An 18,468-nucleotide genomic window follows, 5' to 3' on the forward strand; every position below is an offset into this window, starting at 1 on the left:
GGGTCATAGCATTAGGGGGGTTGAGAACTTCTGATATAGACCTTCACATTTTGACATGGGGATTGAGAAAAATACATGAAGCAAACACATAAGAAAAATTTTGAATAACAACCCCATTACAATGTTCTTGTACACACACACACACACACACACACACACACACACGCACACACAGAAAACTATGTGTTCAGTGTTTACAGTGATTATTGTGACATAGTTTGATTGAAATCAGTTTTACATTTTATGTAAAGGCAAATAAACTGTTTTCAAGAAACACGATGTTCTTGTGATCAGAATATGTAACATTTATTATGAAAATAAAATAATTCAATAACAATAGAGTATAATAACTCTCAATTATACTCCCAGTGTGACATTTAAAAATATGTGGTACTGGGACTGGAGGGGAGCTCAGCAATTGGAGCATTTCAGAGCACCCAGGTTCTGTTTCCAGCGTGTTCACATCACGTGTTCACAACTATCCATAAACCCTTACGCTGGCTTCCATGGCTACTGTAGAAACACAGTGTGCACATACACACTCACTCACACACACACACACTCACACACACACACACTCTCTCTCTCTCTCTCTCTCTCTCACACACACACACACACACACACACACATGTTTTTAAAGAAGCATTAATATGTCTGTTGTCATCAGTCTCTGGGTATCATAACGAGAGTTTTATAAGCAGTATGTCTGGCCGTAGGACCTGGGCCATAGGCATACCTGGATAAGTATAAATTTGTCTCAAACAGTTGTAGATGACAATGTCAAGTCTCAGCTCAAAAGGTGGATGTTCTCAGAAGATCACGTTCCTCTGGCTCCCTAAGCAAGCTCTTGCATGGATGATTCTTGGTAAGCTTTTCCTTTTCTAGAACTGTGACTGTTCTGACATAAGCCATTCCACAGAGTCCTGAATGACTATGTCACTGGCAAGTGACTTGACAATTACTCTGCAAATCCCAGGCATAACCTCAGCATACATGATGCAGATAGAGTGAACATGAAGATAACTACCCAGGCGTGTCTTGTACATGACCTGTGGAGACTTGACTCAAAGTGCTTAGTGTGTCTGTCTGACACCATCTCAGTAAAGGCACACTTGGGATAGGCCTATCTCATCCCCCAAAGCCCCTCCAACTCTGCACATTTCTATGCTGATGCCCCTGACCACCAAATCACTCCTTTCTAATTTGTCCCACTGTCTATAAAACTGTCACACACAATCCCTCAGATGGACAGACAGACGAGCACACAGAATTGTTTCTGTCAGAGCATGCATAATCTTGCTTATACTTGGGCAGCACACAGAGCACTATCAAAGGCTCCACAGTCATTTGTTGGTGTGTGGAAAACACTCCAGATGCAGTTCCTGTGGTCTTTTTATTGGTGTGTTCTCCCTGCACAGAGAACCAGGTTCTATAAGGACAAAGGCATTTACATTTATCATGTATTAGACCACACTTACTCCTCATCCTCCATCCTCCTCATCCCTCCTCCTTATCCCTCTTCCTCTTCCCTACCCAACATCCCCCATCTTCCTTCCACTTGTTTATACTTCACATACATTCCATGGCAATGTGTGCTGTGTGTTTCTCTATATATCCCAAGTCCCACAAATGAAAGAAGTTGTGGTATCTGTCTTCCTGTGTCTGGTTTATTTTATTTAATAGACCTCCAGTTCCATCCATTTCCTTGCAAACAACATAATTTCATTCTCCTTTATGGCTGACTAAAACCCCATCGTGTATGTATCTACTACATTTACTATATCTGTTCATCTGCTGATGGGCACCGAGGGTGATTTTATAAGTTGGTTATTGTCCTCAGCCCTTTAAAAAAATCATTTAACAGCAAATTTGCAATTTCGGTAGGGGTTGGTGGGAACTGCTTATCTTTGCTCTACTTAGAAACAGCCAAGGAGGCTCAAAAATGGGTGTTGGAATTGCTGAGACCTTATTTGTACATTCAAATGGCAGCTGTGCCTGGAAGGAATCTAACTGCAGGCCTGGGGCATGAGGCCTCTTCACCATCTCCCTGACTGGGCTATCTCTCCATGCAGCCTCTCCAGGAACGCCTCTTTAAAAAAGATTCAATCTTGTTTTTGAGAATTTCATATATGAGTACTCTATTTATATCATCTACACCCTCTTGTTCTCCCCCCAACTCCCTCTCAAATTCACAGCTTCTTATTTAATCATTATTGTTACACACATACACACACACAAATTTGTGCACACAACCCAAGTCTCTTCAGAGATGTTCATATCCATATGCCCTTCATGCAAATTTGAAAACCAGTGTGTCATGATGGGTAACCTGGTTAAGTTTGGTGATAGTCAAGTTGGTGTGGTGACGAAGGGGTAGGCGTGCAAGAGCAGAAAAGAAAGGGCATGCGAGGGGGAGACGCCACACTTGAAAACAAGGAAATAGCTGCTGTGGACCTAGGCCTCAGATTCCAAGGTCAGAAATCAGGGTCGCCCTCCATAAAGGACGCCTCTGGTGGGCTCGTCTCTCCGGAGGCTGGACCGCTTTGTAATTCCTGGGCCTGTGGATGTACGCTCAGGCTCTGAGTGAGTCCTGCCAGCACTGGCTATTGTCCTTCACTATCTTTGCCCACACAGTAGAAAGCAGCATCCTCTCAGCCCTTCACCACCATTTCTGCCTCCACGGCCTTGTGGGTCTCCCCAACCCTTCCTGTGCCTAAACCAATCTCAGCTTTTTCACTCCGAATCGTTCTAATGTTGCTTTTCGTTTCACTCCACGGTGTCTTTTGAAGGGCTCCTGGAACTATGGTGGCAGGATTCTGATGAAGTACTCTAGTGGTCAGAGTTGGGGAGAATATGTGGCAAATTCCGACAAATCGGCTCTCAATGTGATGTCATGCTCCCGACAGCGCTTTGCGTAGTGTGCCTATCCTGACCTGTACTTGCTGTGACTTTGCAGTATTTACGTTAAGCTTTCAGCCTGGCTAAGCTTTCTGTACCCTATTCTCTTGGGCCGCAGTGTTCATTTGGACCCCAAAGTGTGGCTGAGCCGTCAGCTCTACAGCCCCAGGAGGAAGTCATGACTGACCTTTAGTGCTGAGAGCTTTTAAAGCTCTGTTCTTAGGGAGGAGTGTCATCCGCATAATCGCTTATACATAGTTAACCTCATAAGGCATTTCCCTTTGCTTTTATGCAAATGAACCATTCCATCCCCAAAGTGCATGGCTGAACTATATATAGGTCTTCTTAGGAGGGAGGCCATTTAAAACAATTCCATTGTTTTAACAAGAAAATGTCCAAATTTGAATACTTGCCTCCTGCTAATTTATAATCATTGTAAACAGGACATTGGATCCCAGAAAAGGTTTGCATAGAGGGACATTGTGCTAAGTGATATGAGCCTTAATTATACAATATGAAGTCACTTAATGACTTTTGGAATTTTTATGAGCTTCTATATAAGTTTTAGTGGTATGGTAGAGTCACAGAAATGGTTCATTTTTAAAAGGTGGCTGGTGAGAGCAAATGAGATAACCTTAGGAAAATGACAGTGTTGGGATCCAGGGAAACTCAGATACTTCTCAGTAACTAATGTGGGGAAACTTTCAGATAAAGAGAGAATGACAATCTCTAAACAACTTTCGCTTTCAAAAAAACCCCCAAGAATTGATTGACGGGGCTTCACACCTGTTCGATGGACGTCCGAAAATTCTACACAATCTTTGTTCCCAAAGTGGAGAACCAGCGTGAGCAGGGCTCAGAGGGCCAGGACGCAGTGGAGAAGGTGTTCCTCCAGCCGCTCCAGCCTCCAGCACTCAGTTGTTAGCAACTGGTCAGCTCAGCCATCTTTGCGGACTGACAGACTGCATGAGTACCTCAGCACTGCCTCAGTGCAGCAGTCCTGTTGTCTCCAGGCTCCTGACAGCCTCTGGTGAGAAGAGGAGAGAGCCATGTGCCTTTTTTTTTTTTTTTTTTTTGAGAGATACAAAAGCCAGTTGCCGGGGGATGGCTGAGGGGAGTCCTTCTCGGTGGGCTAGCCACTTCTGGCCACTGCAGATAACAGAGAGTTGTGTATAAAGATAGATTTTCAATCAACCACTAAGCAGGCTCCTGCTGAGGAGCATTGTGGAGAAACGTGAACGCTGAACACAGACGACAACCATATGGCTGCTTTTAATGACCCAATCAATACAAGAGAAGTGTGGCACTTAGAATCAGCTCTAGACCCAAATGGAATTTGTTTGTTACGCTTCCGGCTTTAAGGAAGGCAGACCTCAGTGCTCATTTACCTTGATTCACAGTCCTCCAGGGATTCAAGGTGGGAGGAAAACATAAAATGAAAAACAAACAAACGAAAATTTGTTTTTATTGTCTTCAGATTTTCCTTTTTTCTCCCATGGTTCCTCACACTGTCATGATTCCAGCCTCCTAGTCCTGCCTTTCAAGTTACCCAAACTTCGACTGAGATTCTGTGACATAAAGATCCTCTAGAGAAAAGCCCCCACCAAAACTAAACAGCAGGGCACACACACACACACACACACACACACACGGAAGACTTGTGCTTTGCCTATTTCCCAGTCACACCCAGGGCTCTGTCCCTCTGTAGCTTTAGTCAGATCCCTGCCTACTGACTAGACAACCCAACCCCATCTCTGACTGGCCAGTCCCACAGGGTCAGCACAATACAGTGTGGGCTGAGTTGTCACCCATCTGGGGTGAATTTCAGCAGGTACCTTATGTCTCGCTCTCTGAACATCCCGTGCCTTTCATCTTCTTAACAAAGCCTAGGTCATCAGCAACTGTGCAGTGCTGCAGCAGAACATGGAGTATTGATTGCCCACCAGACAGCAGCAGGCAACGGAAATCCGTGTATGGAATGAACCTGACCTTTCCGCTTCTTTATTAGGGTCAGCCCTTGAACCTGATGCATTCTGTATCCTGGCCCACCATCACAGTGAAAATGCGATAGTCCTCCCCCAGTTCTACCTTCCCTAGGAAGTGTGTGGATAGCATGTTAAGAGAATTCTCTTCTCAGAATGCCAGAAGCACTATTCTGTGCCTCCCTGACATTTAGGCTATGCTTCTGTGCTGATCTCTGCTGTGTCATCTTGGAGAAGTCCCTCACACTCAGCCTCACCGACACATAGGTCTGTCCCGTGATCATTCGTCTGCATGTCTGGGGTGCACCCGATTTCTCTCAGCTGGGGCGGCAGTGTGTGAAGTTCTCACTCGCATCCCCTGACTGGCACAGAAGAGATGTTTAGTCCTGCCCATTCAGTCTTGACTGCATGGCTGTCTGTGAAGAAGCTCCTCCCTGATCAGTCTTGGTTCATGGAAGGGGCGTGGTAGCTGACGTAATCAAACATGCGATGGGCATTGATCATTGTTTCTTTCCATGGAAAGACACAGAGTTTACAAATTACATTTTTTCTTGTTTCAATCTTTTATCTTCATTTTGGGGCTAATTTCCCCAAACTATAAGTGACAGGAGACATGGTCATTGCCTACTCCAGGGAGATCAAAGGCAATGAAGACTCTCCATGTACAGAGCCATATTGGGGCAGTCATGCACATGGTTTGAGTTTGACAGTGGTCAAGGACAATCCCTGGCATCTGCCTTTAGGACATAATAGGGAAGTAGGTTAAGGCAGAAATTTTTATCCTAGGGTGGAGAAGCTCAGTGAAGGTTAAGTTCATTGTTCCTCCAGGTCTAGGAATTTCTGAATTAAGCAGGTGACCCACCCAGCTGCTGGAGCAGTCAAGATGAGGACCTCCAAGAGAAGCTAGACAACTTCCACTGGAACTCAGCCTGGAGTCTGGGGGGAAGGGTTTGTCCAAACTGTTAAAAGGTCCGACCACCATTAAAGTTTCCGGCCTTGATCAGTGAAATATTGTCTTGGCCCTTCTTCTTTTTGCCCCTTCCCCATCCATCCCTCAGCTTCTGTTCCAACAACCCAGTTCGTAATAGCTGCAGGCAGCTATGGAATACAACAGAGTGGCGCCCAGATGCGGGGCTGGATACAAGAAGGCTTTCTGAGGTGGCTCTGTCTTGGCGAAGCTTCTCAGAAAACAGAAAAAGGAAAAGATGGTATACTGCATGGTGAGCTAGAGGATACAGACTAAGTGAGGCAGTATGGACCCAGTGCTTAACTCGCTTAGGGTGCAGACAGTGGAATATGGGGTAGGAATTTGGTAGGCATTTGTCCAAAGCTTGTAAGAGCTGATTCAGGCGAAAAAGAAAAGGGTTTTAAAAATAGGCATATGTCCGCAGCCTCCAAGAGGTGCTTTAAGAGGAAAATGGATGCAATTGCTTAACAACAAACGCACTACTCTTTCTGTGTATCTTTCTGTGTTTGTCCTGGTGCACCGACTGTTTGTCTATGTGTATGTTTATGTCCTCTCTGTGTTTTTGTGTGAATGACTGTTTGTTTCATGTTAAAAAAAATTGGTAAGGATTTCATCTGCTGGCAACCTCTTGAGCCAGCTGAAGTTTGTGTGGGGGCTGATTTAAAGCCGTGCCACAGCGCAGCTCACTCACCCAAGAGGCAAACATGGCTTGGGGAAAAAGCCCGCATTTAAAAGCCCAGAAGCCTCAAGGTTGGGGGAAACTTTGGTTTAGCTTATGAAATTCCTGTAATCGCTTTATTATTGTTTCTAAATGGTCTTAACGGTATAAGGTTTTACATATCTTGACTATAGAGTTATAATTAATTGGGTATTATTTAAAAGGTATAGTTTTACTAAGAAAAGGTTAGTTTAAAACTGGTGATTCGGTGTTGTAGCCGTCTTAACTTAGCTACATGTGGCCTAACGCAACTCATGCTTTGTTCTTGTGTATAATTGGTTTTAAAGGTATATTTTGCGTGTCTTGACTATATAGAGTATTGGCTTTTAAGTCATTGGACATGATTTAAAAGGTATATGTTATTAACAAAAAGTTAGGTTAAAGCTGGTAGTTTAGGGTAGTCGGCATTTTAAATAACACGTGGCATGACACAACCCAGGAAATACAGGCCTTTAAGATTCTTCTAAATTGGCATGGTGTTTTGTGTGAATTTTGGCCTGGAGATTGGACTTAATAGATTAAGATTTAAAATAATGTCTCTTTAATAAGTTACACTGGCAGACAAACCTTGTGCTGTAAAAATGTGTTTGCAATTAATTTTAAAGAAAATAGATTGTTTAAAATTGGGATTCGCTTCCAACGTTATAGTTATGCTCTTGCCAGTGTGTCATTTGCTGCAGTTTGCAGTCTAGTTAAAGGCTCATAATTCTTAACATATTTTGTAATTAAGATACTTTTAAGAGTGATACAGCTGTGGTCATTATAGGCCTATTGCCACTTTTCCACAAGTTTATTGGCTACAATGGTAGAAGCAAAATTTAACCCTCCAAGATTAAAAAGGAGATCTCAGTGGAAATGTATTTGATATCAAGCATGCTCCTTTGAGTATGAAATTACAGGTTCCTTTTGTTAGTTAATCCTCAAAATGTCCTTGCAGGACAGGTAGTTTTGGGTCTGGTCTTAGATAAAAGGCTCGGATTAGAAGATATTTTCATTTGAGAAATCTCATACAATGTCCTTGCCAAGGACTCAAGATGGCTCCTAGGGCAGATAAAAAAAACTTACATTTGAGTTAATGCAAAGCTTAGAGCTGCCTCAGTGAAAACTAGTGAGGAAGCTTATGAGAAACTGTGTCTGCCTTATAGGCCCCACCTAGGGAGTGTTTGGCTAAAAAAAAAAAATTCTTATCCAGGTGTGGGTTAAAATGCAGTTCAAATCTTTGAAAGGTCAACAAGGCTATAAAGGCATTAACATTTGGCCTGTCTACTCCCTACAAAATTATTGTAGATTTAAAGGGTTGGTTTTTGCTTTATAAAATAATAAATTATAATTATAAAAGCATTTGCTTCTAACTTTAAAGAAACAATAAAGCAATTTCATTAGAAGGTTTTTTCCTCAAGGAATGGCTAGTAGCCTTACCTTAAGTGAGAAAAAAATGTTTTGTCTTTGTTTCAATACAAGAAATTAGGATCTTAAATTTTTCAGTGTATAATGTTCATGAAATGTTTGTTACAGGCCTTTGCTCCTAACTATGAACTTTTAGAATTTTTTAAGTAAATGGTTTTCAGGAGTTTGTTAGGATATATTAATTGGCTTTATCTTATATTTACCTCATCTTAAGCTTGCCACAGGAGGTCTTAAACCTCTGTTTTCAAGTTAGAAAACGTTTGTTTGTTCTTTGTTTCAAGCAGGAATCAAATTATTAATGGTTGATCTATTACATGTCAAGAATTTTTAGGCAAAATTAATAATTGTTATCCAAAAGATAATTTGTTACTATCAGATCACATGTTTATTCCTTTAAGTTTCTCCCTGCTTCAACACAAATACTATAGCAGCTATTTTTGAGATGTTGAAAAATCAAGCTTTTAATAATAGTAAATAAATATATATATATATATAGCTCATGGTTTACAATTGCTTAAAATAGTTCCATTTTTAATACTGCTAATTCTTAATTTTTACAGTTTATGCAAATGTAATTCAGATTTCAAAGAATATGTTCTCTAAATGACTGTCCTTTAGATATTTGAAAGCTAACCCAAAGGCTAGAGAGACAGCTACAATATACTTATATAATTAATCTTTAAAAAGGGTGCCTGGACAAGACCCCTTAAGGCAAGGCACATAAAATTTGTATCCCAGACAGGCTATATAGGAACAATCGGATGTACAAGCATATTATTTATATCATCAAAAGGGTAATGGCTTAAAAATAATTTTGTATTTTTGTGCACATCAAATTATAAAGATTTGTTCTTGACGTCCTCAATTTCTACCTCTACCACATAATGGTGTTAATCCTAGAGGACTTAATTATTACAGATAAATGATACTCATATTTCTAATTTAGAAGATTAAATATGTGCATGTGACTATTGATTCATTTTTAGGCTTTCTAGTTGCAACTGCTCTAACAGAAAAAAGCAACTAAAAATGCTATGTTTATTTTCTATAATTACATAGTTATTGCCTATGTTATGGTATATACTTTGTGTTCCAACTTAAATTAATAAAACAATATCTTCTTGGAAGAGAGAAGAGAGGGGAAATTGTGTTCCCATGCATATCATTTAAATGATGCTTGCATATTTTTAAGAAACATTTTAAAATTTGGATGCCAAGGAACTCCTTGCTGAGTGTATATGACATCCTGCCCCATCTGAGGTATTCAGTGCTGATTACAGTGATATGTGATTGGCTTGTCTCCAGGTCTCAGAATTTCAATTACAATGATTTTGAAAACTGTATCATACTTCTGCCATCTCTTCTGGTAGATAAACATACCTTCCTGGATCTAAAACCCACTGATTCAGAGACCCGCCTTTCACTGATTAACCCTGATAAATTCATGGTTTTTGATTCTTTGTTGTCTGAGGCTCTTGTCTAAGATATGATCAAACTGTAATTACATTCCCGCACTGACATTTTTAGTTTGGGAATCTTTAACAGGAAAAATAGAAGCTTCTGGAATTAATGAACAATTAAAAAAAAACCTCAGATATTTCCACATTGTGCTGGCTAGTTTTTTGTCAACTAGACACAAGGTAGGGTCATCTGACAGGAAGGAATCTTAATCTAGAAAATGCCTCCATAAAGTAGGACTGTATGCAAGTCTGAGTCATTTTCTGGATTGGTGATTGATACCGGAGGCTGCAGCCCAGTGTGGATGATGCCACAGGTGGTCTTGAGGTATATAAGAAAATCAACTGAGCGAGCCAGAAGGGACAAGCCTGTTAGAACCCTCCTCCATAGCCTCTGCTCTAGTTCTGACCTTGAGTTCTTGTCTGGACTTCTCTTACAATGGACCGTTATCTGGAGGCCTAAGATGACAATCTCTTTTCTCCCCAGATTACGTTTGGTCATGGTTGTTTTATCACGATAGAAACTGCAACTAAGACAAGCATTCTTGTAATAATCTAGCACAATATTTCTATCTATTGTATCCAGAGTTGGTTGTAAAGTACGTGGCCGAGACACCAAGAACAAAGGCAACTAGCGATTCACGTGGAGTGTGCTTCCTCGAATGCGCAAGGCAGCACCATTTCTAATGCTTGGACATCATGGGATCGATCCTTACATTGCTTAGGTAGGTTATGATCACTGAACACTACCCCTGCAAGGGCGGATTGAGCGGGCACATGGAGGTGTTCAGCTACAGGACTGCGGTCCTGCTAGCTACAGGACTGCGGTCCTGCTGCTCGACCTCCTAAAGATGAGTTTTTCTCATGCTAAGAATCTTTATGATTCCATAGAGAAGATGTTTGTTGATTTACTGTAGGGTAATGTTATAAAATAGCCCAGATGAAAAAAAAGGGGGTTATGTCACAGAGAAAGAAAAGCTGAATTGTGTGATGCTGAAGCCTTGGACCCTCACAAAAAACATAGGTTCAAAACAATAACAACAAACAACAAAACCCAAAACAACAACAACAACAACAACAACAACAACAACACATTGTTTCTCTTGTACCTATAAAAACTACACTTCTGAGTCAAATGGGGCAAGTGGGTGTTAATGAGGATTAAAATATGCATCAAATTCTCAAAAATTACACTAAAACAGTATTTCTTAGATTAACACATTTTCAGATGCTGACAAATATTTAAAGATTATTCTATTTAGCTAAAGTTTATCCAGTTCCATCAAAATACAAATAGCTCAACAACTCAGAAAAGAACAGGAAACTTTTTCTTATCAAGTCCTCAAAACTTGGTTTAGAAATAAGCTGTCCTTGGCTCTGAATACTTGATTGGTTTTTGAAAAATGCCGTTAGAGGTTTCTAGTTTGTCACCCAAATAGCATGTCAGACAACAGAGAGCACTTGTCAGGCTCAGACACCGTTCAATCATAATCTGAGTTTGACTTCAAAGCTTTCACAATTCAATTTTATTTAGAATTGAGAAAATATGACTGCAGAGAACAGGGTAAGGGCAGACCGAGCATTTGTCTTCTGTGGAACCACAGGGCAGAACTGAAGGGGGGCACGTGAGTCCATTCCTCATTTACCCCCAACTGCATTTGCCAGCCTCCGAATCTAGGTGACCTGCTGCCCTCTGACAGGGCCAGGGCCCTGGGAAGACATTCAGGCTGATGTTGTGTGAGCATGTGTCTATGTCACTGGGGTCTCTTCACAGTGCAGATACTGTGAGCAACACAAGAACAGAGAGGACACAGCTCAAGTGTTGTACAAATTCAGATGGCCATTTGTGGCAAACTCGGGGACCACTGGGAAACCTGCACCTTTCCCCCCAAAACAAAACAAATACCTAACTTCCCATTATAATTAGATACTAGGAAAATAAGAACATACAGTAGACACAAGATACATTCCCTATCTCCTTGCTTGAGGTTCCAATGAGGTCTGAGAGAGATGAGTCTCTGATTCCTTAGAGGATGCCACTGTTACCCAACTGAAGTATCACGAAGACACTTGTGGAAAGGAAATATGCAAGTGGCTTATAAATCAAAATTGTTCTGTGCTAGGGAACTCAATCTGCATTTGTGTTAGCATTTCCAATGAGGATGAAATCAGAGACACTGACTAGGAATATTAACTTTTTCTCAAACCAGTACTTCAGTGGTGGAGAGATATAAACCTCTCTAGTTCTTATACCAAGTTTAGCAATTATTGATTATAGTGGAGGGACAGTTCTAAGTATCAAATGTCATGTGAAATAAATCTCATAAGTATCTTTAGAGCTTCTCAACTTTTTTGATAAGACAAAAATGTGTGACCTAAAACAATTTACCTTCTATTAAAAAATCACATGGTCAAAACAAAACTGTAATTTTACACAAGATTTCAAGTAAGTCTTACTTTTTATAAATATAAAATTGATGTATGTTATGGGTTACTGAGTAGTGAAATTAACATCAAAGAATCTTATTAATTACTTCTTTTATTTCTGATATTGAATCATATCCCCTCTCTTCATTCCCTCCAAATCTACACTCCCTTGCTTTCCTTCAAATTCATAGCTGTATATCAATAATGACCTTGATCATTTGTTGCTTTTTGGGATAATTCATTTCACCTGAAGAAATGTCCATTTCCTTACCCTGAAATCCAGCTGGCAGCCAGGAACGGAGAGAAGGCATCCTTCCAATTGCCTGAGAAATGCCTCATTTATGCAGACATACCACTGAGGCCAGAGGTCTTGGTTGGGAAATGATAGTGGGGCTTCACATATTCAGGGGGCTTGGAATGTGCACATAATGCCCTGACATCGGGACCTCCTTAGTCTGTGTATGCAAGTGAGATAAATGCATATTCTCCAACACACAGGACAGACAGACACAGTACATCTCAGGCCTTAAAGCCACTGAATGCAAAAAAAATGTAAAATAAAGTTTGGAGAGCAAATTTGAAGTCTTCTGCCACATCCAACGTTGAATTAATTTCTCTAGTGCAGAAACTTTTAATTGATTAGGTCCCCTTTAGTCTCAAGGACATGCCCTGTGAGATAATTATTTAGGAAAGGGTAAGATGCATTTCAGAATGAATGCCATGCTCCTTTATAAAATGAAAGCTATTACTATGCACCTGAACCAGCTTCTGAGTGCTCTGTCTAAACAAGTTTGAGCTAACTAGGTATTTTTGAGTGCTGCTTTCTTTGAGTGTGTGCGTGTAGATTCAGAGGACGACTTCTAGTGTCCTTCCTCTGATGCTGTGCTTTGTGACCAGAGCTCACCAAGGAAGCAGCTAGCTGGCCAGAGAGCCCCAGAGGTCTGCCTTTCTCTCCCTTGCCAGCACAGCATTACAAGTGTATGGTCCTTTTAAAAATGTACATACCGGGGCTCAGGCTCAGGCCCTCCTGCTTACAGCACGAGCATTTTACCAACTGAGCTGGCTCCCCAGCCCCTGGGTTTGTTCTCTCAAGAACTAAGAATAAATCTGTCTAGTTGAAAATGATCTAGTTAGACTAGATATGCATGTATAAATACTAAGAACAGATTAAGAACTCTGCTCTTTTGAGTTTTAAATATTTGGTGTCCAAGATATACAACAGACACAAACATTTTATATATATCTATATATATATCTATATATATATATATATATCAAACATCATTCCATTTATCTATTTATTATTCCCTCTTCCTATTGATCATATTTACTTATCTATACCTATTCTATTTAATATATATAATGTATATATAAACACATATACAGTGTGTACTATACATATCACAATTATATATAATCATATCCATATGTATATATATAACATAATTACACATATTCATACACATGCATAAATGATACTTAAGAATTCTGTCTATAAAAGAATACACTTTAATTTCACACCACTGGGAAACTCACCAGGATACACTGTAATTTGACATCTGTGATTTACATATAAGCCATTACTTTTCTTAAGATTTCTTTCTTTGGGGTTTGCGTTCATATAGCGTCTGTCTGTGGTCCTCAGCCCCTGTGTGATGGAGAATGCTTGTCTGCCTGCAGCTCCCTTCTCTCCCATGTCCTTGCGATCACCTGGCAGACTAGCAGGAGGAGGCCAGTCTAATGATGCAGCTCAAACACTCAACCTGTGACTGCGGATAGATGCAGCTCAAACACTCAACCTGTGACTGCTGACAGATTTTGCTCGTTAGAGAAGATATGAACAGCCAGTTGGCTGGGAAGATTTGTGAACTAACACTGGCATTTGTGTTGGTGTCTGGTTCATGTTTACAGCTTCCAGAATGCATGGGCCAGGGCAGGACCGGCCTGGGGGGTTTTGAGATTAAAAGTATATACAAATGATAAATAAGACAAATGATAAACAACAGCAATCAGCCTCATTGAAAAGGCATCTCTAGAGAGAAGCTTCTCCCCTGTGTGAAGTTGACAGGTTCTGTGACTGAACTGCCATTCTCTGCTCTGTGTAATTGTCCCCTGTGGACAAGCACAGGCCTCATATGGAGGAGGCGCTTTTCTCTGAAGTTGTCTTTTAAGCCTGTCAGACATGTTAGATCTTCTAACTTCCCACGATGTCAGAAAACAGCAAGGGGAGGAAGAGATGAACCTTAAGAGGAACTTTTGATGGGTGTGGCCTACAAACAGAACTACAGCTGCTGGGAGTAAGATGGGCGCTCGGTCTCATTTCTCTTTTCTAGGCTGAGATCTGCAACTTGGTTGACTTTTCCTTAATCAGCTGTGAACGTACTCTTGAAACACACACGTGAGTCTGCACCCTTGTTTCCTAGCTGGTAGGTCCCGTCATCCTTGGGGTCTTCCAGCTGGTAAGCATTGTTTCTGTTAGTGAGCTGGCTTGAGGCTCATGTATCTGGGACGCTTCAAGGTAGGACTTTTCCACAGAAAGAATGAAGCAGGATTTTAATACAGTGACTTTCAGGCTTGCCCTCACAGCTCCAGGTGGGGGGAGGGACTGAGGTTAAGTTATTGATCAATGGCCAATGGTTTAAGCAACCCTGCCCCCGCCTGTGTATGTGCGTGTGTGTGTGTGTGTGTGTGTGTGTACATGTGTTAATGTATGTGGGCACGGGTAAGAATAGCTACATGTGGATGTATGCGTGTGGAAACCAGAAAGTAACCTGTACATGGCCCTCAGATTACTCTCTCCCTCAGTTTGTGACATATGACTTCATTAAACCTGAAGCAAACAGGTTCAGCTGGACTGTCTGCCCGCGTCTGCCCCCACAAGGCCGCTTTACAGGCGTGTGCCATGGTGCCCAGCCTTACGCACAAGGGTCTGGGATGGCACTTAGACATCTGCCTATTATGTGGGAGCCTGAGATTAAACCCAGGTCTCGTCGTCTTTGTAGCGAGCGCTTTATCAAGAGATCCATCTCCCCACACCACCTATGGTTTTTCAGGTCATGGAAATCTCTATTGGTTGTGATGGTTTGAGAGTAGAAGAAAAATGGTTTCATTTTCTTTATGAGATTATAATGACAACAATTTCCCTTCCCATTCATACCTTGAAACCTCCCCATATACTGCTCCCACTCTCCTTCGAATTAATGGCCTCTTTTCCACTAATTGTTATTGCATGCATACATCTGTCTGTCTGTCTGTCTGTCTGTCTATCTATCTCCCTAATATAACCTGCTTCTCCTTATGATGTCACTTGAGTATATGGTTTCAGGGCTGAACAACTAATAGGTGTGCTCGTCCCTGAGGAAGACCAGCTCTCCCACACACAACTTCTCCCAGTTGTCTTTCCACATCACCAGAGCAGCTGCCCCTAAGGCAGTGGGGCCGGAGGTATGAACACAGAGAGAGTTTTGGTGAATTGGTTATCATGTCTGGATGTGACTCCACTTCTGAGAGGATCCATGACTAGAGAGGAGAAAGTTAGCTGATACTCTTGGCCAATGCTCTAACGTAGGCACTGAGAAGGAGGTTGTGCTCTAAATTCACAAATAATTAATTTAGTCCGACACTTACAGCTCTGGTTCCAGGGCAGTCTGGAGACTGGCACTCACCGCTCATCTGGTTTGGAATTAAGACATCGTCCCAGCAAGATGGACCCTTTGAAAAAAACAAAACCAAAACCACATGAAAACCATTCATCATTTCTTTGTGTACAATAGAAATGGAAACGCATTTCTGGTAGAGAATCTTGATGCCTTCCCACTGGAATCATGGGAGATAATGAAACAGCAAGTACTACAGTGATCTTGAGAGTGAGGCTGACAGACACAGCGGGGGCTTTCCCCAGGCATTCTTGTGGGATCTGTGAAGTCACGAGTGTCCCCATAAATACATAAGACTTCATTTGGTATTTGGCTCAAACAGGTCCAGTTGTACTCCTTTGACTCCTTGGGGGCTCTGTTTAAATCTTGTTGTCTGGAAGGCCACCCCATAGTTGTGACAATACTCTCTAGCTGGTCTACCCACTTTACAGCAGCTGTCATGCCCCCACAAGTGGCATGACAGCTGATTAAGTGGAGGTCTGTTCCCTCTCTACATATGGACTTTAGAGAAGACCTGGTCTATATATACACAGTATCGCTGTACATAAAGAGGCACTGGGTATTGGACCATACTATTCTAGTAATCAAGAAGCAAACCTCTGAGTAACAGCTGAAGTTCTTCTATTGGATGAGAAGTCTTTGCCTTACTGTTTGGGTTTCAACAAGTTTATCCAGCTCAGAGCATCCAGAGCAGACAGAGCATAATATATTTTATTTACAGATGTTTTGAATATAGCACTAACTAGTGGGATACAACCTGGTTCACTGGAGAGCTCTGCAGATATGTAGCGCTACATAGAATAGCATGCAGTAACACTAACTCCAGGTTCTTACTCCCAAATTCATGTCAGAGCAGGACTATAGCTGTTAAAAGTTCTGGAAGGAAATAATGAGGGAGAGACAACTCAAGCTGTCTCTCCAGGTCATGGTCTCCTCACTACTGAGAGACAGCAGTTTCCTTATTTGAATGAAATAATTTTTCTAAATTTACTGCAATTTTAAATGTCTAAAAATTGGAATGAGAATTACATGGAATTACATGAGAATTACATGGAAAGGGGGCAGTGTTGGATGCATGCTAGGGTACTTCCTGTCCCTGCTGCTCTGGGTTTGTGCACACGCGCACGCACAAACACACACAGACACAGATACACACACACATACACACATGTGTGGGCATGCATGCACAGGGTCTCTTCTGAAGCCTCATCTGGTATCAGCTTAAATTATTGATCTGTATTAACACATGCAATGAGTGAGGCTGAGACAGATGCTGAAATGATGATCCACCATTTCTAGAAATACTCAGGAGACAGCAGAGGATACCTCTAAACCTGGAGGGCCAAAGGGGGACCAAGAACTGAAATAATAATGGGGAAAAGGGATAGAAGAGTGGGCACAGGCATCTTGTAGCCACAGGATTTCATAAACAGAAGATCCTAAAATATATGGAGGAAGTGCCCAGCTTAGCTGCTTCAAAACAAAAATCAACACAATATCCTAAAGTCTCAGTGATTCCTTCAAGGCTTGGAGCATATTTCTGACCTCTAATTACATTGGTCCAGTGGATGAACAGTAGAAAGTATGTTGGGGACCCCAGAGATGGAAAGAGGTTTCAGGGAGGTGATGATTTACAGACGGACGGCAGAAGGCTGCTGGGATGTGGCTCACGCGTGACTCTGAGAGACAGCCAAGGGGTGGCCAGGGCTTCTGTAAGTATGACAGGAAGGACGGAGGAGAGACAGCTGAGGATCGGCAGAGCTGCTGGCACAGGTGGTCTGACAGCCAGTGGCCTGGAGCCAGGTGAAGGAACATTTGGACAACAGAGCAATGGATGCAGAGTTATCATTTACACTGCAGGAAGTAAATCAGTCATCGCAGGCCAGCCTGAGGACCATTTCTGTGCCAGGAATCAGCTCCTGAGGAGCTCAGAAAGTCTACTGCAGAAACTAGTAAAAATGTAAAAGTACATAGGCCACAGCTCCTGCCTGGAGTCAGTACACGCTTGGCCTTTCTTCATCATGAACATACATATGTGCACCCACATCATACACACACTGATACAGACACACAGAGAGATACACACATACTACATACATATGACACAGCACACAGACAACACATGCACATTATGTAAGTACAAACACATGTGTGCACACCACACACACACTCACACACTCACACACACACACACACACACACACACACACACACGATGCTAGGGAAAAAGCAGAGGACTTTAGGAGCCTGAGCTCCACTTGGAAGAAACTGCCATTCCGTAGCAGCTGGAATCTGAACTTTTACATACTAGACTACAAGTCACCACTACGCCCAGACAAAGTGCAGAAGGTAAGCCCTGGGCTACTGTTGGTAGGGGATCTGCTTCAGTGCTGGCTCTTGGCTGGTGTTTGGCAATTTGAAATTTTGAGACATAGCATCTCTGATGTGGGTGACTTGCAGAGCTGCTTTAGACAATGGATGGGACTCATGTCCAGTGCCTCCTTCCCCTCAGGCAGACTAGAATCCTGCTGACCTCTAGGCAAGAATGCCTCCATGACCAGCCCCTACTCACTCCCAGGAGGCTCTGCCCTCCTCCCCTTGTGTCTATCTGCATGTAGATTTTTCCTTCTATGCATCTTGCTGCAATGAATCTCAGCATTGCCCATTCCTGTAGGGCCTTCTGGTGAGTCTCTGAATCTTTACATGAGCATCAGGACATAATGTTACACAATTAGTCACCAAGGGGTCTCTAGCCATTTGGCGGGGAGGGGGGTAGGGTAGGGTCACCAGTCACATCACAGCAGAAGGGAACAAACCAGGAGCCTCCGGGCCCAATCAGACCAGTGCCTGGATATATTAAGTTCATGGCCTGGGAAATGTCTTCAGTCTTTAAAAGTATTGAAAAGCACAATAAAGAATGTACTCTTGTTTGTGACTTGGAAATCTTATAACAGTC

General features: G+C 42.0%; 1 protein-coding gene across 1 annotated transcript in view; it reads right to left on the minus strand.

Annotated features, from left to right (window-relative positions):
* Prkn (parkin RBR E3 ubiquitin protein ligase) overlaps nucleotides 1-18,468 on the minus strand; it is a 1,193,927-nt gene that overhangs the window by 626,019 nt on the left and 549,440 nt on the right. Inside the window, exon 5 of the mRNA XM_052169367.1 lies at nucleotides 15,484-15,567. Within this exon, the coding sequence (XP_052025327.1) occupies nucleotides 15,484-15,567 (84 nt within the window). The remainder of the gene's footprint in view (nucleotides 1-15,483; nucleotides 15,568-18,468) is intronic.

The sequence above is a fragment of the Apodemus sylvaticus genome, chromosome 23, assembly GCF_947179515.1.
Source record: "Apodemus sylvaticus chromosome 23, mApoSyl1.1, whole genome shotgun sequence".
Lineage (NCBI taxonomy): Eukaryota > Metazoa > Chordata > Mammalia > Rodentia > Muridae > Apodemus > Apodemus sylvaticus.